This window comes from Beta vulgaris, chromosome 8 (assembly GCF_026745355.1).
Source record: "Beta vulgaris subsp. vulgaris cultivar EL10 chromosome 8, EL10.2, whole genome shotgun sequence".
NCBI lineage: Eukaryota > Viridiplantae > Streptophyta > Magnoliopsida > Caryophyllales > Amaranthaceae > Beta > Beta vulgaris.
Window position 1 is genome coordinate 7933140 of NC_079209.1, and position 23453 is coordinate 7956592.

Below are 23453 nucleotides of genomic sequence, written 5' to 3' on the forward strand. Positions count from 1 at the left end.
TAAAGTCTCTAGTAGTAAGTTAATTAGATATGGTGTAACCTTAATTTTCAACAACTGAAAGTATTAACTTTGGGTAAATTGTTCTTAAACTTATTTTGGTTTAATGACTAAGATAAGATAGTTCAAGAAGTTAGTAATCTATAATCTGCAGATTCAAGTTAATTACTCTTGTTTGAAAAATCTATTTGGATGATTCTTCAAGTACTTTTAAATTAAAAAGAATCTAGTTAGATTTCTGATTAAACTAATTATTTTGGAGAGTTATAATGTGAGATTGATAGTATGAGTTGGATTATTAGAAGGTTGGTATCATTTAGGAAATCATCATTAGCTCATAAGGTTTAAGATTGATTATTATCTATTTGAAAAATGGTTGTTGATTATGTTATTGTTTTGGGTGAATTATGTTGGAGTTCGAGTTGGAGTTGAAGATCAAGATTTTCATAAATGTTCATGGAGATTGCATATAATTGTTCTTGAGTTTGAGGTAACCTTTATGTTCAGCAAAATGAATTTACATGCCCATGTTGTATTGTGTTTTCAATATCATACATTGCTTATAGTCATGGCCATGGTTATAGATGCATATTAATAAGTTAATTGTGAATTGATATTTGATGGTTATGAAAGAATAATACTTTGTTATATTATTGGAATTGTTCGGAAAACTATAAAGTATTCTAGAAATGTGAATTGATTATGATAATGAGGATACGTTTCGAAATGGTTTTAGCTGGCTTAGTTTATGAACTGAGATGAATAGTGGGCAAGGTACAGGTGGAGTAAAATGATTCGTATATGAGTTAAGACCAGATAAGGTCGAATATATGTTAAGTTATGTTATAAGCCTGTACTTGGTGATTATAATGTATAGTATTAAGCTATCCAGCGATACATTAAAAGATGAATTATTTCCGAACAATTACAAGTTATTTCTGATATGAAAAATGTTTACGAACTAAAATTGTTTGACGGCTGAAGTAAAGTTACTGAGTTTTTCGCTCATTTTAGTTTTGTTTTTGTTTTGTATTTTCGTCTGTAATTTGCAGGTGTATGTTTGGATTTCTCGAAGAATCAAGAGAAAGAGTTTTCAGTTAAGAGATGGAAATTAAATTAGAGATTTGAAGTTATATTTAGAATATAATTGTTGAATGTTAAGTTCTCATTTGATATTAAGTATTGTATTGTTTTGGGATTTCGAGTAAAGTAATATATAATCAGGTATTGGCTTTGAAGTTATTTTGTCATGGGCCCTGACCCACAGGTCCAGGATCGGTTTAAGGTTTATGTTTCCGCTGCGAGTAAATAGTTAATTCGAGGTTATTAAGTGTTAATTGAGTTTCATGAATGTTAAGTATGTTTAGCTAGCAGCTCGGAAGTGCGGGCTGTTACAGGTGGTATCAGAGCATGGTTCTGATTTATATTTTAAGCTTAGGAATTAAAAGAGAAAGAAAAAAAAAATCTCATCCTTATACTTCTCACTCTTCCTCGTGTCAACTGTTGTCAACAGACAACACATTCTAATCTTCATTCATTGTGTCAAAAGGAGAAGAGCTTTCAAATTGAGTTGTCAAAATTTCATGGAATCTCCACCATTGAGATGTAATCTCCATAATTTTTTCTGATTTTGGGCAAATCTAAAAACCCCAATTCTTCATTCTCGCATCTTCTCTGTTTTCGTCAGTCTGTTCTGCAATTTTCTCCAACATGCAACCCAAATTTGCTCCTTGTTTCTTCATCAAAGTTGTAGATCTCTTCGAGCTAATGAATTTAGGCTCAAAAATTTCTTCAATCGGAGTTCGTAGCTAGGAGTTATGATCTCTGGAATTTGTAGTTGTTGCTGCCACTGTTGCAGCGTTTTTCTCTCTCCTCTGTTTCGGTATGGTGCTGCCGCCACTGTTCCGTGGTCTGTTGCTGTGCTGTACGGTCTTGTCAAGGGTTGTGCCGCCGTGATTTATGGTGGTGCGGTACTGTTTCCGTGATTGTCACAAACTAATTGATTTTTTCTTCTTGAATCGTTACCTTAGTGTGGTAAGCTTTTGTTTTCACTTCTTCCTTTTCATATATGTCTTTGATTCATAAAAGCCAAAATTGAAATGATGTAGTATATTGAATTGATGAAACTACTTGGGAATCAGTTGGCAACTTTGATCAATGACCTTGTAAATCAGCTTTGTTATGGTTACATTTTCAAACTAAAGTCTCTAGTAGTAAGTTAATTAGATATGGTGTAACCTTAATTTTCAACAACTGAAAGTATTAACTTTGGGTAAATTGTTCTTAAACTTATTTTGGTTTAATGACTAAGATAAGATAGTTCAAGAAGTTAGTAATCTATAATCTGCATATTCAAGTTAATTACTCTTGTTTGAAAAAAAATCTATTTGGATGATTCTTCAAGTACTTTTAAATTAAAACAGAATCTAGTTAGATTTCTGATTAAACTAATTATTTTGGAGAGTTATAATGTGAGATTGATAGTATGAGTTGGATTATTAGAAGGTTGGTATCATTTAGGAAATCATCATTAGCTCATAAGGTTTAAGATTGATTATTATCTATTTGAAGAATGGTTGTTGATTATGTTATTGTGTTGGGTGAATTATGTTGGAGTTCGAGTTGGAGTTGAAGATCAAGATTTTCATAAATGTTCATGGAGATTGCATATAATTGTTCTTGAGTTTGAGGTAACCTTTATGTTCAGCAAAATGAATTTACATGCCCATGTTGTATTGTGTTTTCAATATCATACATTGCTTATAGTCATGGCCATGGTTATAGATGCATATTAATAAGTTAATTGTGAATTGATATTTGATGGTTATGAAAGAATAATACTTTGTTATATTATTGGAATTGTTCGAAAAACTATAAAGTATTCTAGAAATGTGAATTGAGTATGATAATGAGGATACGATTTCGAAATGGTTTTAGCTGGCTTAGTTTATGAACTGAGATGAATAGTGGGCAAGGTACAGGTGGAGTAAAATGATTCGTATATGAGTTAAGACCAGATAAGGTCGAATATTATGTTAAGTTATGTTATAAGCCTGTACTTGCCAGCGATTTATGTAATGTGATTAAGCTATGCCAGCGATACATTAAAAGATGAATTATTTCCGAACAATTACCAAGTTATTTCTGATATGAAAAATGTTTACGAACCAAAATTGTTTTGACGGGCCGAAGTAAAGTTACTGATTTTTTCGCTCATTTTAGTTTTGTTTTTGTTTTGTATTTTCGTTTGTAATTTGCAGGTGTATGTTTGGATTTCTGGAAGAATCAAGAGAAAGAGTTTTCTGTTAAGAGATGGAAATTAAATTAGAGATTTGAAGTTATATTTAGAATATAATTGTTGAATGTTAAGTTCTCATTTGATATTAAGTATTGTATTGTTTTGGGATTTCGAGTAAAGTAATATATAATCAGGTATTGGCTTTGAAGTTATTTTGTCATGGCCCTGACCCACAGGTCCAGGATCGGTTTAAGGTTTATGTTTCCGCTGCGAGTAAATAGTTAATTCGAGGTTATTAAGTGTTAATTGAGTTTCATGAATGTTAAGTATGTTTAGCTAGCAGCTCGGAAGTGCGGGCTGTTACAGGTGGTATCAGAGCATGGTTCTGATTTATATTTTAAGCTTAGGAATTAAAAGAGAAAGAAAAAAAAAATCTCATCCTTATACTTCTCACTCTTCCTCGTGTCAACTGTTGTCAACAGACAACACATTCTAATCTTCATTCATTGTGTCAAAAGGAGAAGAGCTTTCAAATTGAGTTGTCAAAATTTCATGGAATCTCCACCATTGAGATGTAATCTCCATAATTTTTTCTGATTTTGGGCAAATCTAAAAACCCCAATTCTTCATTCTCGCATCTTCTCTGTTTTCGTCAGTCTGTTCTGCAATTTTCTCCAACATGCAACCCAAATTTGCTCCTTGTTTCTTCATCAAAGTTGTAGATCTCTTCGAGCTAATGAATTTAGGCTCAAAAATTTCTTCAATCGGAGTTCGTAGCTAGGAGTTATGATCTCTGGAATTTGTAGTTGTTGCTGCCACTGTTGCAGCGTTTTTCTCTCTCCTCTGTTTCGGTATGGTGCTGCCGCCACTGTTCCGTGGTCTGTTGCTGTGCTGTACGGTCTTGTCAAGGGTTGTGCCGCCGTGATTTATGGTGGTGCGGTACTGTTTCCGTGATTGTCACAAACTAATTGATTTTTTCTTCTTGAATCGTTACCTTAGTGTGGTAAGCTTTTGTTTCACTTCTTCCTTTTCATATATGTCCTTTGATTCATAAAAGCCAAAATTGAAATGATGTAGTATATTGAATTGATGAAACTACTTGAGAATCAGTTGGCAACTTTGATCAATGACCTTGTAAATCAGCTTTGTTATGGTTACATTTTCAAACTAAAGTCTCTAGTAGTAAGTTAATTAGATATGGTGTAACCTTAATTTTCAACAACTGAAAGTATTAACTTTGGGTAAATTGTTCTTAAACTTATTTTGGTTAAATGACTAAGATAAGATAGTTCAAGAAGTTAGTAATCTATAATCTGCAGATTCAAGTTAATTACTCTTGTTTGAAAAAAAATCTATTTGGATGATTCTTCAAGTACTTTTAAATTAAAACAGAATCTAGTTAGATTTCTGATTAAACTAATTATTTTGGAGAGTTATAATGTGAGATTGATAGTATGAGTTGGATTATTAGAAGGTTGGTATCATTTAGGAAATCATCATTAGCTCATAAGGTTTAAGATTGATTATTATCTATTTGAAGAATGGTTGTTGATTATGTTATTGTGTTGGGTGAATTATGATGGAGTTCGAGTTGGAGTTGAAGATCAAGATTTTCATAAATGTTCATGGAGATTGCATATAATTGTTCTTAAGTTTGAGGTAACCTTTATGTTCAGCAAAATGAATTTACATGCCCATGTTGTATTGTGTTTTCAATATCATACATTGCTTATAGTCATGGCCATGGTTATAGATGCATATTAATAAGTTAATTGTGAATTGATATTTGATGGTTATGAAAGATTAATACTTTGTTATATTATTGGAATTGTTCGGAAAACTATAAAGTATTCTAGAAATGTGAATTGAGTATGATAATGAGGATACGATTTCGAAATGGTTTTAGCTGGCTTAGTTTATGAACTGAGATGAATAGTGGGCAAGGTACAGGTGGAGTAAAATGATTCGTATATGAGTTAAGACCAGATAAGGTCGAATATTATGTTAAGTTATGTTATAAGCCTGTACTTGCCAGCGATTTATGTAATGTGATTAAGCTATGCCAGCGATACATTAAAAGATGAATTATTTCCGAACAATTACCAAGTTATTTCTGATATGAAAAATGTTTACGAACCAAAATTGTTTTGACGGGCTGAAGTAAAGTTACTGAGTTTTTCGCTCATTTTAGTTTTGTTTTTGTTTTGTATTTTCGTCTGTAATTTGCAGGTGTATGATTGGATTTCTGGAAGAATCAAGAGAAAGAGTTTTCTGTTAAGAGATGGAAATTAAATTAGAGATTTGAAGTTATATTTAGAATATAATTGTTGAATGTTAAGTTCTCATTTGATATTAAGTATTGTATTTTTTGGGATTTCGAGTAAAGTAATATATAATCAGGTATTGGTTTGAAAGTATTTTGTCATGGGTGACCCACAGGTCCAGGATCGGTTTAAGGTTTATGTTTCCGCTGCGAGTAAATAGTTAATTCGAGGTTATTAAGTGTTAATTGAGTTTCATGAATGTTAAGTATGTTTAGCTAGCAGCTCGGAAGTGCGGGCTGTTACAGGTGGTATCAGAGCATGGTTCTGATTTATATTTTAAGCTTAGGAATTAAAAGAGAAAGAAAAAAAATCTCATCCTTATACTTCTTACTCTTCCTCGTGTCAACTGTTGTCAACAGACAACACATTCTAATCTTCATTCATTGTGTCAAAAGGAGAATTGCTTTCAAATTGAGTTGTCAAAATTTCATGGAATCTCCACCATTGAGATGTAATCTCCATAATTTTTTCTGATTTTGGGCAAATCTAAAAACCCCAATTCTTCATTCTCGCATCTTCTCTGTTTTCGTCAGTCTGTTCTGCAATTTTCTCCAACATGCAACCCAAATTTGCTCCTTGTTTCTTCATAAAAGTTGTAGATATCTTCGAGCTAATGAATTTAGGCTCAAAAATTTCTTCAACCGGAGTTCGTAGCTAGGAGTTATGATCTCTGGAATTTGTAGTTGTTGCTGCCACTGTTGCAGCGTTTTTCTCTCTCCTCTGTTTCGGTATGGTGCTGCCTCCACTGTTCCGTGGTCTGTTGCTGTGCTGTACGGTCTTGTCAAGGGTTGTGCCGCCGTGATTTATGGTGGTGCGGTACTGTTTCCGTGATTGTTACAAACTAATTGATTTTTTCTTCTTGAATCGTTACCTTAGTGTGGTAAGCTTTTGTTTCACTTCTTCCTTTTCATATATGTCCTTTGTTTCATAAAAGCCAAAATTGAAATGATGTAGTATATTGAATTGATGAAACTACTTGAGAATCAGTGGGCAACTTTGATCAATGACCTTGTAAATCAGCTTTTTTATGGTTACATTTTCAAACTAAAGTCTCTAGTAGTAAGTTAATTAGATATGGTGTAACCTTAATTTTCAACAACTGAAAGTATTAACTTTGGGTAAATTGTTCTTAAACTTATTTTGGTTTAATGACTAAGATAAGATAGTTCAAGAAGTTAATAATCTATAATCTGCAGATTCAAGTTAATTACTCTTGTTTGAAAAAAAATCTATTTGGATGATTCTTCAAGTACTTTTAAATTAAAACAGAATCTAGTTAGATTTCTGATTAAACTAATTATTTTGGAGAGTTATAATGTGAGATTGATAGTATGAGTTGGATTATTAGAAGGTTGGTATCATTTAGGAAATCATCATTAGCTCATAAGGTTTAAGATTGATTATTATCTATTTGAAGAATGGTTGTTGATTATGTTATGTGTTGGGTGAATTATGTTGGAGTTCGAGTTGGAGTTGAAGATCAAGATTTTCATAAATGTTCATGGAGATTGCATATAATTGTTCTTGAGTTTGAGGTAACCTTTATGTTCAGCAAAATGAATTTACATGCCCATGTTGTATTGTGTTTTCAATATCATACATTGCTTATAGTCATGGCCATGGTTATAGATGCATATTAATAAGTTAATTGTGAATTGATATTTGATGGTTATGAAAGAATAATACTTTGTTATATTATTGGAATTGTTCGGAAAAATATAAAGTATTCTAGAAATGTGAATTGAGTATGATAATGAGGATACGTTTTCGAAATGGTTTTAGCTGGCTTAGTTTATGAACTGAGATGAATAGTGGGCAAGGTACAGGTGGAGTAAAATGATTCGTATATGAGTTAAGACCAGATAAGGTCGAATATTATGTTAAGTTATGTTATAAGCCTGTACTTGCCAGCGATTTATGTAATGTGATTAAGCTATGCCAGCGATACATTAAAAGATGAATTATTTCCGAACAATTACCAAGTTATTTCTGATATGAAAAATGTTTACGAACCAAAATTGTTTTGACGGGCTGAAGTAAAGTTACTGAGTTTTTCGCTCATTTTAGTTTTGTTTTTGTTTTGTATTTTCGTCTGTAATTTGCAGGTGTATGTTTGGATTTCTGGAAGAATCAAGAGAAAGAGTTTTCAGTTAAGAGATGGAAATTAAATTAGAGATTTGAAGTTATATTTAGAATATAATTGTTGAATGTTAAGTTCTCATTTGATATTAAGTATTGTATTGTTTTGGGATTTCGAGTAAAGTAATATATAATCAGGTATTGGCTTTGAAGTTATTTTGTTATGGGCCCTGACCCACAGGTCCAGGATCGGTTTAAGGTTTATGTTTCCGCTGCGAGTAAATAGTTAATTCGAGGTTATTAAGTGTTAATTGAGTTTCATGAATGTTAAGTATGTTTAGCTAGCAGCTCGGAAGTGCGGGCTGTTACTGGTGGTATCAGAACCAGATTGTTTCGGAGTTGTCGTGATCTTCATATGATGACATATGAGGTTAAGAAAGATATTTGGGAATGTTTGCAATTGATCTGTTAAGTATGTTTAGCTAGCAGCTCGGAAGTGCGGGCTGTTACAGGTGGTATCAGAACCAGGTTGTTTCGGAGTTGTCGTGATCTTCATATCATGACATATGAGGTTAAGAAAGATATTTGGGAATGTTTGCAATTGATTTGGGTTATTAATTAGCTGAAAATTGAGGGATTCGAATTGAGAAATTGAAGATTGAGTGTTGTGAAATTTGCAAAAGTAGAAGTTATATGGGGATTCAGATTGAGTGACTATAGCAAGAAGACTAAATTATATTGATTGGGATTGCAGAATGTTAGGAAGTTTTTCTTTCGAGATATTATAGTTTATTATGAGTTTTGAGGTAATTTCTGCGAAATGTTTTATGTGATGTATTCGTTTTGAAATAATCTAAAGTTTTAAGTTTTTAAATTTCGAGGACGAAATTTATTTTAAGGGTGGTAGAGTGTAACAGTCCGTATTTTAAAGAAGATTTATTAAGAGCTAAATATTTAACTTAGCTTAATTATGATATTTTATTAGTAAGATTGATTTAAATATTTTAAGGTAAAAGGGAATACTAATGTTATAATAGTAAATCACTTACATGGTTCTGATTTATATTTTAAGCTTTGGAATTAAAAGAGAAAGAAAAAAAATCTCATCCTTATACTTCTCACTCTTCCTCGTGTCAACTGTTGTCAACAGACAACACATTCTAATCTTCCTTCATTGTGTCAAAAGGAGAAGAGCTTTCAAATTGAGTTGTCAAAATTCCATGGAATCTCCACCATTGAGATGTAATCTCCATAATTTTTTCTGATTTTGGGCAAATCTAAAAACCCCAATTCTTCATTCTCACATCTTCTCTGTTTTCGTCAGTCTGTTCTGCAATTTTCTTCAACATGCAATCCAAATTTGCTCCTTGTTTCTTCATCAAAGTTGTAGAGCTCTTCGAGCTAATGAATTTAGGCTCAAAAATTTCTTCAATCGGAGTTCGTAGCTAGGAGTTATGATCTCTGGAAGTTGTAGTTGTTGCTGCCACTGTTGCAGCGTTTTTCTCTCTCCTCTGTTTCGGTATGGTGCTGCCGCCACTGTTCCGTGGTCTGTTGCTGTGCTGTACGGTCTTGTCAAGGGTTGTGCCGCCGTGATTTATGGTGGTGCGGTACTGTTTCCGTGATTGTCACAAACTAATTGATTTTTCTTCTTGAATCGTTACCTTAGTGTGGTAAGCTTTTGTTTCACTTCTTCCTTTTCATATATGTCCTTTGATTCATAAAAGCCAAAATTGAAATGATGTAGTATATTGAATTGATGAAACTACTTGAGAATCAGTGGGCAACTTTGATAAATGACCTTGTAAATCAGCTTTGTTATGGTTACATTTTCAATCTAAAGTCTCTAGTAGTAAGTTAATTAGATATGGTGTAATCTTAATTTTCAACAACTGAAAGTATTAACTTTGGGTAAATTGTTCTTAAACTTATTTTGGTTTAATGACTAAGATAAGATAGTTCAAGAAGTTAGTAATCTATAATCTGCAGATTCAAGTTAATTACTCTTGTTTAAAAAAAATCTATTTGGATGATTCTTCAAGTACTTTTAAATTAAAACAGAATCTAGTTAGATTTCTGATTAAACTAATTATTTTGGAGAGTTATAATGTGAGATTGATAGTATGAGTTGGATTATTAGAAGGTTGGTATCATTTAGGAAATCATCATTAGCTCATAAGGTTTAAGATTGATTATTATCTGTTTGGGCCCATTAAACCCTTCTAAGAATATCATGCCATGTGGCACCGCCACCTAAGCACCCTGGGTCCCACCAACTACAGCATGGCTAATTCAGGCTTCATGGGTCCCACCAGAATCATCCTTTGAAAAGGTATCATCAATCCCTAAGTGAGCTGTCCTGTCCAGCACACCACTTTCTAGAGATTCTCACCACTATAAATACCTCTTGTCCCATCAATGCAAAGGTATTGAATTCTCACCTAACTAACTTGAGTTTCCCACTCTAGACTCTCTCTCTACCTCAATCATCAACTGACTTGAGCGTCGGGGGGCGATCCCGGAACAACCCCCGGGGTAGTTTTTCTGTGTTTTGCAGGTTTCCGGTGAACTGATAACCAGCCCTGCTCAGACTTAAGGACTTGCTCAGCACATATCATTAACCTTAATTTCTAGACGGAAACAGTTTGGCGCCGTCTGTGGGGATAGTACAAAAAGTTGCTTCGCCACCACTCAGAAGATTTTACTTGCTACTCAGCAGAATTCGACCCCAGTGCTAATTAGCTATGGCACCATCCAAGAACGCCCGTAACAAACAATCTACCCAACCCCAGCGATCCGAGAGGGAACCTTCACCCCAACAGAGGAGATCAGCATGGACTCGATCCCCTTCGGTTCATACACTAGACCCTAACCTGGAACTCTCCCAGGAACTGCAGCCTTCCCCCTCTCGGGAAATACAACGTGTTGACCCCCAACCTCTGCTCACAGCTGACATAGCACTTATAGCCGCTCAGCTACAACAGACCGTGCAGCAAAGCATCATGCAAATGCTGACTACCCTCCAACAAGGGCAGGGCCAGAACCAATTCAGCCTCCAACAACGTGATGACAATGTCCCGAGGCCATCTCATAGGGAAGAGCGTAACCCTCGCTCCAATCATGACCAGCCTAACCGGCAAAGGTCAGCGGCTCGGGAGCCTGTTCGGTCTCAAAGGCCCCCTCCCGGCAAGATGAGCGCCCTCCACAGGGCGAGAGGTCGGCACATCGGGAAGCTGCTCTCCGAAGAGAGGAGACCCACGTCTCCAGGTCGCCAAGGGGGGAATCCTGGCCGCAAGCCGGAAGATGCTCGAAATATTCTTAATGAGAAACGCCGTAGTCAGGGATATGACGCTCGTCAGTTCCTAGATTGCAAGGCCGCTCAGCGTGAAGGACATGGTGACTCGGCTCAGTCCAAACCTCTAAGGCTCGGTAATGGAAGCCTCAAGTTCATGACCCCGTTCAGCCGAGAGATCATTGACACCCCCACCCAAGGGAAAGTCAAAACGCCGCTGATTGAACCATTCGCGTGCCTAACCGACCCGGAAGATCATATGGCCACATATAAGGCTCAGATGAGTGTGCAGACCAGCTGCGAGGCCACATGGTGTCGGTTCTTCCCTACTACGCTGAAGGGGCTAGTACTGAATTGGTTCCAAGAGTTGCCAGCTGGAATTATCACCGATTTCGCGGTACTCAAGGACATGTTCACTCACCAATTCGTGGCCGGAAAGAGGCAAAAGAAGACAAGCTTGCACCTCATGGGGGTCAAGCAAGAGAAGAATGAAAGTCTAGCCGACTACATAAAAAGGTTCAATGAAGAATCCTTAAAAGTATCCGACCTGCAAGATGCCGTTGCCTTCGCTACTCTCATGTCCGGATTGCAGCCTGGCCGGCTCAGATGGACATTGGCGGAAAGTGAAGTCAAAACTTTTTCCGAGGCCATGGCAAAAGCTCAAAGATTTATCCAAGCGGCAGACATTTGCCGTCACTCGGAAGAAGGAAGTAAGAAGAGAAAGGAAGAAGGAAGCAACAGAGATCAGCCCAAACAGCAGAAAACGGGCGGTAGGTCGGACAGATTCACTGATCATGGAAATGACCCTCGTTTCAATAAGAATCGAAGAGAAATTTACCTGGACATCAAGCACAAGTCCATGCTGCCCAACCCCCCACCCATCAGCACTTCAGCCTACCGAAGAGACAAAAGCCAGTGGTGTGAGTACCACCGGGAATGTGGTCATACCACAAAAGATTGTACAGAGATGAAAAAAGGATTAGATAACCTTGCCGACCAGGGCAAGCTGAACCGCTACCTCAAGCACACAAGCGAAGAGAAGGGAAAGCAGAAGGTCGGTCAGTCCAATAGTGGGGACACGGAAGGGTACATTGGGGTCATCGCAGGGGGCTTCGCCTCGGGAGGCCTAACCGGTCGAGCTAGGAAAGCCCACCTCCAAAACCTTAAGCACCAAGTGCTAGAAGTCAAGCCAAGCCGGTCGGACTGTCCCATAATGACATTCGGGGAATCCAGTCGGCCCGTCAGTGTACCCCATGATGACCCCCTGGTCATCGAGCTCAAAGTAGCCAACTCCCGGGTCAGACATGTCTTGGTTGACAGTGGGTCATCCGCCGATATCATAACTCTGGAATGCCTGAAGAAGCTGAAGTACAGTGAGAAGGATGTCACGCCACTCGCTCGATCAGCCACTCATAGGCTTCGGGGGAAACTCTGTACAGCCTGTCGGGTCGATAAAGCTCCCCACTCGGATGGGTGAGAAAGGCAAGGGCAGAAGCCTATCGATCGACTTTCTAGTGGTCGACATCCCTCTACCATACAACATAATAATGGGACGACCCACCCTGAATAGAACAAAAGCCGTTATCTCCACGTACCAACTCCTCATGCAGTTCGAAACAGATGAGGGGAAGGTCGAAAAAATTCAAGGGGATCAGCAGGCTGGGCGAGAATGCTATGTTAATAGCTTGAAGAGCAGAACTGAAATCGACGTCCAAGAGGACTCGAGGAAGAGGAAAAGAGAAGAAGGTTCCCCAAAAAACCTGGGGGTATACATCACAGAAAACCCCAAGCAGTATGAACGACCTCAGCCAGCTGAGGAAGATGAGGAAGTGGAGATCGGAGAAGTACCCGGTCGGACTGTGAGGGTGGGCAAGGCCCTAAACCCAGAAACAAGAGCGCAAGTAGTGGAAGTGCTCTGGGAATACCAAGACGTGTTCGCCTATGAGGCCTCAGAGATGCCTGGTCTTGACCCCAAAATCATGTGTCATGAGCTGAACATCAAGGAGGGGTACAAGCCAGTCAAGCAAAAACTAAGGCATCAGGGCCCGGAAAGATGCAAGGCTGCCGCAGTTGAGGTCAAGAAACTGCTCGAGGCAGGGTTCGTCGAAGAATGCCAGTACTCGGAATGGTTGGCTAACGTAGTACTGGTGAAAAAGCCGAGCGGGGCTTGGCGCATGTGTGTGGACTTCACGGACCTGAACAAGGCCTGTCCAAAAAGGATAACCACCCTCTGCCCAAAATTGACAGACTGGTCGACTCGACAGCTGGTCATGCCCTTTTAAGCTTCATGGATGCTAATGCAGGGTATCACCAAATTCATAGAGGTGTATGTTGACGACATGATAGTCAATTGGGTCGGAACATAGAGGTGTATGTTGACGACATGATAGTCAAGAGCAAGGCCCATTCTGATCACCCAGCCGACCTAAAGGAGACGCTGAGCACACTGAGGAAGTATCGTATGATGCTCAATCCTAAGAAGTGCGTCTTCGGAGTGAAAGGGGGCAAGTGCCTCGGATTTCTGGTTGATGAAAGGGGTATTGAAGCCAACCCCGACAAGATCAAAGCGGTACTGGAAATGAAATCCCCCCGGAACGTCAGAGAAGTGCAGCGCCTAACAGGATGTCTAGCTGCTCTCGGACGATTCCTCTCGCGGTCGGCTGATAAGAGCCTGTTTTTCTTCAAGGCACTTAAGAGAAAAGAGTTCACTTGGGACGAAGAGGCTGAGCAAGCCTTCGCTTCCCTCAAACTTCATCTTTCAACACTCCCAAGCTATGTCCCCCTTGCCGGGGGAAACTTGTTCATATACCTGGCAGTTCGGAATAGCCTAGTGCCGTCTGGTGGCCGAAAGGGAAGGGCGCAGCACCCTCTATTTCATAGCCATGCCTTTCGAGGTGCAGAAGCTAAATATACGAGGTGGAGAAGATGGTCTTCGCCCTCGTCATGGCAGTAGAAAGCTAAAACCTACTTTCAAGCCCATCAGATAAAAGTCCTCACCGGACACGCCTCTCCGCAAGATAATCGAAAGCAGGAACCATTCCAGTCGGATGACAGACTGGGCCGACCAGCTAGCGGATTTTGGTTTAGAATATGAACCTCGGAGAGCAATAAAAGCCCAAGCCTTGGCGGATTTCATAACCAAATGCACAACTCGGCCCCCGGTCGGCCAAAATGAAGAGTGGGAACTATATGTGGATGGTTCTTCCACCAAGTCGGGATGTGGAGCGGGGCTAGTGCTCAAGCCCCCGGTCGGAGAAAAAATGGAGTATGCAATCAAGTTCGAATTCCTGGGGTCGAACAATGAAGCAGAATATGAAGTTCTCATTCTCGGACTTCAGCTGTGCATTCTTACGGGAGCTACAGCCATTGAGGCCCGATCGGACTCCCAGCTTATAGTGGGTCAGGTCTCGGGGGAGTACGAGGCCAAGGAGGATAATATGAGAATGTATCTGGCCAAAGCACAAGAGTTCATCAAAAAGCTCTCCCATTCCATATCAGCCACATACCCAGGTCGGAAAATCAACAACCGATGCCTGGCGCGCATGGCTAGCTTAGCAGAGGGGTCAGCCCCTCGGACCATCATGTGGGAGGTACTTCGCCAGCCTAGCATAAACGCGAAAGAACAGCTGATTCTAGACCGAACATCCACTTGGATGGATGAAGTGGTCGGATATTTAAGGGATGGAGTCCTCCCAGCAGATGCTAAAGAAGCCGAAAGGATCAAACACCGAGCAGGTTGGTTCTTATGGCATGACGAGCAGCTCTACAAGAAGTCATACACGCACCCACTACTGAAGTGTGTAACCCCTGAAGAAGGAAATTACATCCTAAGGGAAATACACCAAGGGGCGTGTAGCAGTCATCAAGGGGGGTGAACCATAGCGGGAAAAGCTCTAAGGGCTGGGTACTACTGGCCTACTCTCAAGGCAGATGCACAAGAGCTGGTGAAGAGATGCCCATCTTGCCAGATCCATTCGGACATCCCCAGAGCCCCAGCCACCCCCCTCAACTCCATTCAAGCAGTTCTGCCATTTGACAAATGGGGTATGGATCTGCTCGGCCCATTCCCACCAGCATCTGGTCAGCGGAAGTTCCTAATAATGGCCATAGACTATTTCACTAAGTGGACAGAAGCCGAGCCCCTCGCTTCCATCACTGACAAGCAGGTCCAAGCCTTCATCTGGAGAAACATAATTACAAGGTTTGGAGTTCCCCGAGCTCTGGTCTCGGACAATGGTCGGCAATTCAACAGCGGACCAACTCGGGAGTACTGTGCTCGTTTCGGAATACAGACTAGGTTCTCCGCCGTTTCCCGACCACAAACCAACGGCCAGGCAGAAGCAGCCAACAAGATAATGCTCAAAGGGATCAAAAAATCCCTCGATGCAGCAAAAGGGGCTTGGGTGGACGACCTGCCTGGAGTCTTGTGGTCGACTCGGACGACTACTAAGGAGGCAACGGGACACTCCCCGTTTGGGTCAGTCTATGGTAGTGAGACAGTCCTACCAGTAGAGGTCGGCATCCCGTCACCTCGGATCACCTTCTATGACTTCGAGCAAAATGAAGAAGAAAAGCCTGTCAACCTCGACCTGCTACTAGAAACAAGGGGCAACGCCTTGCTAAGGTCGATCCGCTAGAAGCAGAGGGTAACTCGGCAATTCAATCGCCGAGTTAAGACAAGGCCAATCCAGCTCGGAGATTGGGTGGTCAGAAAGGTCGAAGCAACGAGGCTCTCGCATCTTAAAGGCAAGTTGGGGGCTAACTGGGATGGTCCTTACAAAGTCACCAAGGTAATCAAGCCTGGTACATTCCAGCTCGAGAACCCTGAAGGCATACCACTTGCTCGGCCATGGAACCCAGACAATCTCAAGAAATACTATGTATAATGTCTGTCAATTGCAATTGGGCGCATATAGCTGATGTACTGGCCAAGTATGGCATGTAGTCACTCGGACCAGTCAAGGTCGCAATTGTAAAAGACTTAACCAGTCAACTTTGCAGTTATAAAAAGACTTAACCAGTCATTTTCAAGTTACAATCAAACTTAACCAGTTTCAATTTCAAGTTATGCGAATTTAATCCGACCAGCACTATCATGCAAAACTTAACCAGTTTTAATTACAAGTTGTTCGAATTTAATCCGACCAACGCTATCAGGCAAAACTTAACCAGTTCGAGAAACAATACTTGGGCATAAGCAAATTGCAATCGACAAACATAAAAATGTGCTCGAACAAAATAGAACAAAGAAGTTTCATTTAAGTTGGGAAAATATTACATCCTAAAAGCCTGGTACTACCAAGGCTAAGTGAGCAAAAAATCAAAAATACAACACAAAAAGGCCTAGGCTGCAGGGGGGTCGGTCTGATCATTGGTGCTCCCATGTTGCTCCTCCGACCTAGCCACCCCTTGGCCCTGATCCTCGCCGGCCTCAGCAGCAGCTTCCCCATCATCATCATCATCATCATCATCATCATCATCATCATCGTCTTCGGAGAGAGCGATGCGCAGCTCGGCAAGCAAGGCCTGATCCTCTTCCTTCAGAAGGGCATCATAGCTCCCCATCACCTCGGACCATGGAAGCAAGGGGTGTGATCTGGCCAAGGCCGCCTTCATCCGCTTGAGGGCTTCGTCCACCCCCATTTTCTGGGCGGTTGAGCCGACCTCGTTGACGAAGTCTGTGCAGGCCTTGGTCTCCTTCCAACCCACAAACCACTCATCCTCAGTTTTGGGGACCTTCTCCAGCTCGGCAAGCTGGGCCATCAGTTCAGCGATTTTACTCTGCACATCCGCAGTCTGAACTTCAGCAGCCAGCTTGGCAATGATGGCCTCCTCCTTCTCCTTGATCAGCTTCTCTTTGTCCAAGGCCCACTGATCCCGCTCAGCCTTGAAGTCCTCCTGATCACGGGCGATGCAGCGTTCAGCGTTGGCCAACTTGGCCTCGGCTACCCGCTGGCCCTCTTTAGCAGTATGAAGCTCCTCCCAATGCTTTTTGCCCCTCTCCTCCATATTGGCCACCTTATCGGCTAGGTGAACCTTGTTCCTGGCCACGTTGACCAGCCGAGCGGAGAACTGGAACAAAAATATATAGTCAGTATACTTGGCAAAATCAACAAAGTTAAACAAGGAGAAAGGAGCTTACCTCAACCCAGCTACGAAACAGGTCGTTCGTCTCCTCCGGGCCGCTGGTATGGGCAATGTACTCCCGGTCGGAGGCGTTGTACAGGCACTCGACCACATTGGTCCAACGGGTGTCAAGCCCGTGGACATCCAGTTCGGCGAAGGGCTTAGCCAGGACAAGGCTAAGCTCCTCGGGATTGTCGTGGGGGCCGCGAGGGGTGGCCGGGGTGTACTGAGGACTCTGAACCGGTCGAAAGTCCTCGGAATGAACAGAAATGTGAGTCTCCTCGGACTTGTCCGCCCTCTCGTCCGGACGAGGACTGTTCACCTCCACAGACTTGGCCTTTTTAGCCTTCTCGGCTTGATCCTTGGCCAACGCCTTGGCAGTCTTAGCCACCTTCTCGGGATCCCTTTCTTTCCTTTTTTTCGAAGTCTTAGGCTTCGAGGGATCCTGCAAAAGTCAAAGTCAAGTCGAAGTAAAGAGGAATGGTATTCGGCTAGAAGCAGAAACCTACCTTGGGGCTCTTGGGAATGCCGATTTTCTTGGCCTTCAGCTCGGCCTTAAGTTGAGCAGCCCTCATTGCAGCATAGTTAAGCTTCTCGGCCATATCGGGGTCGGACTCCAAAAGACGTGACAAAGAGCAAGCTGTAGAGAGAAACAAAGTTAAAAATTTGTAAGCATAAACAAAAAGCAAGTAAATCAACCCCCTCGGCTGATTACCCCGGGGGAATGTCCGGCTCAGCCCGACCGCCGACAGTAGATGCTCGCTTTTGAAGAGCCGGCAGCTCGGAATCAAGTTGCTGGCCACATAGACTTCCCCTCCTTAAACAATGTGGGCCTCAGTTTGCAGATAAATAGCCGCAACTGCCTCCTCCTCAGACATCTCAGGAACCCGGAAATTCAACTCGTGGTTCGGCTCCACATCCGGTCGGACAGTTGGAATCCCCCAATCACCTCCAAAATAAATGAAGGCAAATTCCCTCCTGAATCCTTTCTGAGAAGAAGGCAGATCGAGCACCACTTTATACACTGGTCGGGCTTGAAAGTACCACCAACCCGGTCCGTTATCCCCGGCCATCATCTCGACTAATTTGAACATGTTGCGCCAAAGAGTAATGGTAGGTCGGACGCTCAACATTGCGCATATAGTCTGAACATCAATAATCCCTCTCAGGAGTTCGGAGAGATCTGGCTTATCGTCAAATTATAGGCGTTGAGGAGGTCCTTCACAAAAGAAGTTAATGGGAATCGGAGCCCCATCTCCATAGACTTGTAGTACACTGCAGTATAGCCCGGGGGAGGAGTAAGAACGGTGTGGAAAGCCTCTGGTCGGACCAGCATGTAGGGGTCCCTTATATGGAATCTGGCAGCTTGCCCTCTCGGATCTTCGAAGATGGCCTTCATCAGCGAAGGAAGAGGAAACTTAGACCCTGGACCCCCCTTCGGATCCAGGTCCGGGAACTCCGGTCGGCCGGAGGTAGATGCTTCTTCTTCGCCATCAGACATGGTCACCCTCACTACACCATCATCAATATACTTATCTAAGTAGCTAGCTTTGGAAGGGAAGGCCAGGGACACCTCCCAAGGAAAGGGAACAGCGCCCTCGACCTCTTCCTCCACTGATGATGAGGGGCTCGGGAGCATAACCGCGTCGGGAACGGCCGAGGGGTCGGAGCAACTTATTACGGTTGACACCAGCGTTATTCCCATACCTCTCACCTCCTCGAACCTATTGTAGGGAGGTGAGGTCGGAGGTGTCACCGACTCGGACAATTCTCCCATTATTGTATGGACAAGGGAGTCGGCCGAGGTTATTAAAAAGTAAAACGCGAAAAAACTAAAAAGGCAAGAGCGTACCTGGTCAGACGATGGAAACCGGAGAAATTGCTTGGGAACTTAGAGAGAAGCGAGAGCTTTTAGAGAGAGAAAGTTTGAGAATTCTGAAGAGAGTTTGCACAAATGATTTCTCTCTCCTCTCCGTACAAATATATAGGCGTGCCTCGGGACACGCCCCCTCACAAACCCATCAAATGCCTCCACATGGCCAATGGAAGATGAAATGCCAAAATTTCAAGAAAGTCCATCCAGCTCAACTACCCAGCTGAGAAATGCCATGTGGCAAACCACTGATTTCCAGCTCAAGACTATCCGCTCGATCATAATAACGGCCTCCCCGAAGATTCCGGTCGGACAAGAGGATAGCCCTCAACTCCCCTTTACTTGGTCAATACAACTAAGTACTAGGGGTACCTGGTCGGCCTCTCCAGGGCTCATTAGCCCCTGTCCGAGCTGCGCCCGTCCATTTAGAACCCGGTCGGTCACATGGGGCTACCTTCATTGTCCGACCAGGTCTCTACAACTCCCCTTTACTTGGTCAATATAACTAAGTACTAGGGGTACCTGGTCGGCCTCTCCAGGGCTCATTAGCCCCTGTCCGAGCTGCGCCCGTCCATTTAGAACCCGGTCGGTCACATGGGGCTACCTTACCCATTGTCCGACCAGGTCTCTACAACTCCCCTTTACTTGGTCAATATAACTAAGTACTAGGGGTACCTGATCGGCCTCTCCAGGGCTCATTAGCCCCTGTCCGAGATGCGCCCGTCCATTTAGAACCCGGTCGGTCACATGGGCTACTTTACCCATTGTCCGACCAGGTCTCCACAACTCCCCTTTACTTGGTCAATGTGACTAAGTACTAGGGGCACCTGGTCGGCCTCTCCAGGGCTCATTAGCCCCTGTCCGAGCTGCGCCCGTCCATTTAGAACCCGGTCGGTCACATGGGCTACTTTACCCATTGTCCGACCAGGTCTCCACAACTCCCCTTTACTTGGTCAATGTGACTAAGTACTAGGGGCACCTGGTCGGCCTCTCCAGGGCTTATTAGCCCCTGTCCGAGCTGCGCCCGTCCACCTAGAACCCGGTCGGTCACATGGGGCTACTTTGCCCATTGTCCGACCAGGTCTCCACAAATCCCCTTTACTTGGTCAAGGTAACTAAGTACTTTACCATGTCCGAGCCGCATCCACCATTCAGGACTCGGTCGGTCAGCCAAGGGGCTCCTTAATCCCCAGCCGACCTGGTATCCTCCTCAAGGACCTGGTCGGTCAGTCAAAGGGCTCCTTAGCCCTCAGCCGACCTGGCATACTCCTCAAGGGCTTGGTTAGTCAGTCACAGGGCTCCTTAGCCCTCAGCCGACCTGGTATCCCCCTCAAGGACCTGGTCGGTCAGTCAAAGGGCTCCTTAGCCTTCAGCCGACCTGGTACCCTCTTCAGAGACCTGGTCAGTCAGTCAAGGGGCTTCTTACCCCTCAGCCGACCTGGTCCCTCTTCAAAAGACCCGGTCGGTCCGCTACGTAGGCCACTCCGAAATCACAGGCCTGTTCGGCACTTGCCCGACCTGGTCTCCCTCTTATCTCCCTTCATTGAGGTCGGTCCGATGGATCCTGCTGATTATACAGACTTGGTCGTCGCATGCCCGACCTGGTCCCCCTCTGGCTTCTTCTTATGGAGGTCGATCAGATGAGAGGAATTTACGCCACCAAGGGGTTTCACCCGGTCGGACGGCTCTTCTGCCCCCTCCTGGCGTGGGGCTAAATGTTTAGGCCCATTGAACCCTTCTAAGAATATCATGCCATGTGGCACCGCCACCTAAGCACCGTGGGTCCCACCAACTACAGCATGGCTAATTCAGGCTTCATGGGTCCCACCAGAATCATCCTTTGAAAAGGTATCATCAATCCCAAGTGAGCTGTCCTGTCCAGCACACCACTTTCTAGAGATTCTCACCACTATAAATACCTCTTGTCCCATCAATGCAAAGGTATTGAATTTCACCTAACTAACTTGAGTTTCTCACTCTAGACTCTCTCTCTACCTCAATCATCAACTGACTTGAGGATCCCGGAACAACCCCCGGGGTAGTTTTTCTGTGTTTTGCAGGTTTTCGGTGAACTGATAACCAGCCCTGCTCAGACTTAAGGACTTGCTCAGCACAGATCATTAACCTTAATTTCTAGACAGAAACATTATCTATTTGAAGAATGGTTGTTGATTATGTTATTGTGTTGGGTGAATTATGTTGGAGTTCGAGTTGGAGTTGAAGATCAAGATTTTCATAAATGTTCATGGAGATTGCATATAATGTTCTTGAGTTTGAGGTAACCTTTATGTTCAGCAAAATGAATTTACATGCCCATGTTATTGTGTTTTCAATATCATACATTGCTTATAGTCATGGCCATGGTTATAGATGCATATTATAAGTTAATTGTGAATTGATATTTGATGGTTATGAAAGAATAATACTTTGTTTATTATTATTGGAATTGTTCGGAAAACTATAAAGTATTCTAGAAATGTGAATTGAGTATGATAATGAGGATACGTTTTCGAAATGGTTTTTAGCTGGCTTAGTTTATGAACTGAGATGAATAGTGGGCAAGGTACAGGTGGAGTAAAATGATTCGTATATGAGTTAAGACCAGATAAGGTCGAATATTATGTTAAGTTATGTTATAAGCCTGTACTTGCTAGCGATTTATGTAATGTGATTGAGCTATGCCAGCGATACATTAAAAGATGAATTATTTCCGAACAATTACCAAGTTATTTCTGATATGAAAAATGTTTACGAACCAAAATCGTTTTGACGGGTTGAAGTAAAGTTACTGAGTTTTTCGCTCATTTTAGTTTTGTTTTTGTTTTGTATTTTCGTCTGTAATTTGCAGGTGTATGTTTGGATTTCTGGAAGAATCAAGAGAAAGAGTTTTCAGTTAAGAGATGGAAATTAAATTAGAGATTTGAAGTTATATTTAGAATATAATTGTTGAATGTTAAGTTCTCATTTGATATTAAGTATTGTATTGTTTTGGGATTTCGAGTAAAGTAATATATAATCAGGTATTGGCTTTGAAGTTATTTTGTTATGGGCCCTGACCCACAGGTCCAGGATCGGTTTAAGGTTTATGTTTCCGCTGCGAGTAAATAGTTAATTCGAGGTTATTAAGTGTTAATTGAGTTTCATGAATGTTAAGTATGTTTAGCTAGCAGCTCGGAAGTGCGGGATGTTACAATTTCCTCATTGCTCATGAGCTAGTCAATCTAATCAAACAGCGAACAAAAGGTAAGCACCATCTAGCAGCACTCAAGATATACATGTTCAAAGCATACGATAAGGTGGATTGGGATTTTCAAGATGGATTCTAAACCAGATGGGAATACCAACCCTCTGTCGACAATGGATCATGCAATGTTTCACTACCGTCTCATACTCCATTCTAATAAACGGCGAGCCTACTAAGAGATTTAAACCTTCTTGCAGTCTCAGGCAAGGAGATCCCCTCTCCTCCTAGCTGTTTATTTTAGTAATGGATATTTTGTCTAGAATGTTAATTAACGGAATGAATGAAGGTGTATTCCAAGGTATCAGGCTATCAAGATCGTTCCCATCCGTGTCCCATCTATTTTTTGCAGATGACTCTCTGATCTTTTTTAAGGCTACTCCAGCAGCTTGCGAAGGAATAAAAACTATCTTATCTCGGTGTAGTAGATTGTCAAGAGAAGTGATAAACTACAACAAATCCCATATACTGTTCATCCCCAATACACCTCAACGTTTCAAGCGCTTTATGAGAAGTATTGTTGCTACCCCATCTGACGATACATTGGGGAAATATTTGGGTTGTAACATTGAAGTTGATGACATAAGCTCTCGAAAATATCTTCACTTAGTAGAGAAAGTTGAGGAAAGAGTTTCGAGCTGGCATCACCTATCTCTATCTCATGCAGGAAGACTTCTTCTCATAAACATCATTCTAACAATGCTTAGCCTCCATATTCTTAGTATTTTTCTCATGCCAAAGGGTACAGCAGATAAGATAAACTCGATTTATTTGGGCAGGCCACCGGGATTCTAGGCCTATATTTTGGAAGAGCATGAGAACCCTTGAACTCCCGAAAGGGGGATGAGGCCTAGGCATGTATAAGAAATGTTCATTTGTTCAACAAAGCCCAACTTGTTAAACAAGCCTTACGGATTCACACTTCAAACCAATCTTTGATATCGCAAGTCCTTCGTGCCAAGTATAAAGATTCCCCCGTTAACATTGCTCTTAATAAAGTAAAGATTAGATGAGCCTCCTGGGGATTTCGAGGCCTATGTAATTTAATCCAGGGTTGTCGAAATTGGTTCACCAAGTGAATAGGAGACGGCTTCCAAACTCATATCCAAGCAAACAAATGGCTAAGAGGTGAGCCAATAGAACTAAACCAAGGTGTCTCCCTGGAGGAATCAGGACTCATCAAGGTCAAAGACTTGATGATTCCAAATCAAAAAGTTTGGAACTCTTCCCTCATTTGGAAGATTTTCACCAACGACACAACTATTAGAGTTTTATCAAATCATATA

General features: G+C 41.9%; 1 protein-coding gene and 2 long non-coding RNA genes across 5 annotated transcripts; all 3 read left to right on the plus strand.

The window, feature by feature from the left end:
- Nucleotides 1-2050: 2050 nt before the first annotated feature.
- On the plus strand, nt 2051-21960 carry LOC109135690 (uncharacterized). 3 transcript variants are annotated; one of them, XR_008967443.1, is made up of 4 exons: nt 2051-2687; nt 3258-4238; nt 20969-21204; nt 21775-21960. It is a non-coding gene; the product is annotated as an uncharacterized LOC109135690 (long non-coding RNA). The 3 variants fall into 3 exon arrangements; XR_008967445.1 differs by lacking the exons at nt 20969-21204; nt 21775-21960 and adding exons at nt 4821-4894; nt 5465-5479; XR_008967444.1 differs by lacking the exons at nt 20969-21204; nt 21775-21960 and adding an exon at nt 4821-5481.
- Nucleotides 6447-7850, plus strand: LOC125492575 (uncharacterized). The gene is made up of 2 exons (XR_007269218.2): nt 6447-7094; nt 7665-7850. It is a non-coding gene; the product is annotated as an uncharacterized LOC125492575 (long non-coding RNA).
- Nucleotides 8624-12413, plus strand: LOC130589367 (uncharacterized). Its single transcript, XM_057391360.1, has 2 exons — nt 8624-10061; nt 10175-12413. The coding sequence occupies exon 2, from the start codon at nt 10380-10382 to the stop codon at nt 12402-12404; it is 2025 nt and encodes a 674-aa protein (XP_057247343.1). The 5' UTR covers nt 8624-10061; nt 10175-10379; the 3' UTR covers nt 12405-12413.
- Nucleotides 21961-23453: the final 1493 nt, after the last annotated feature.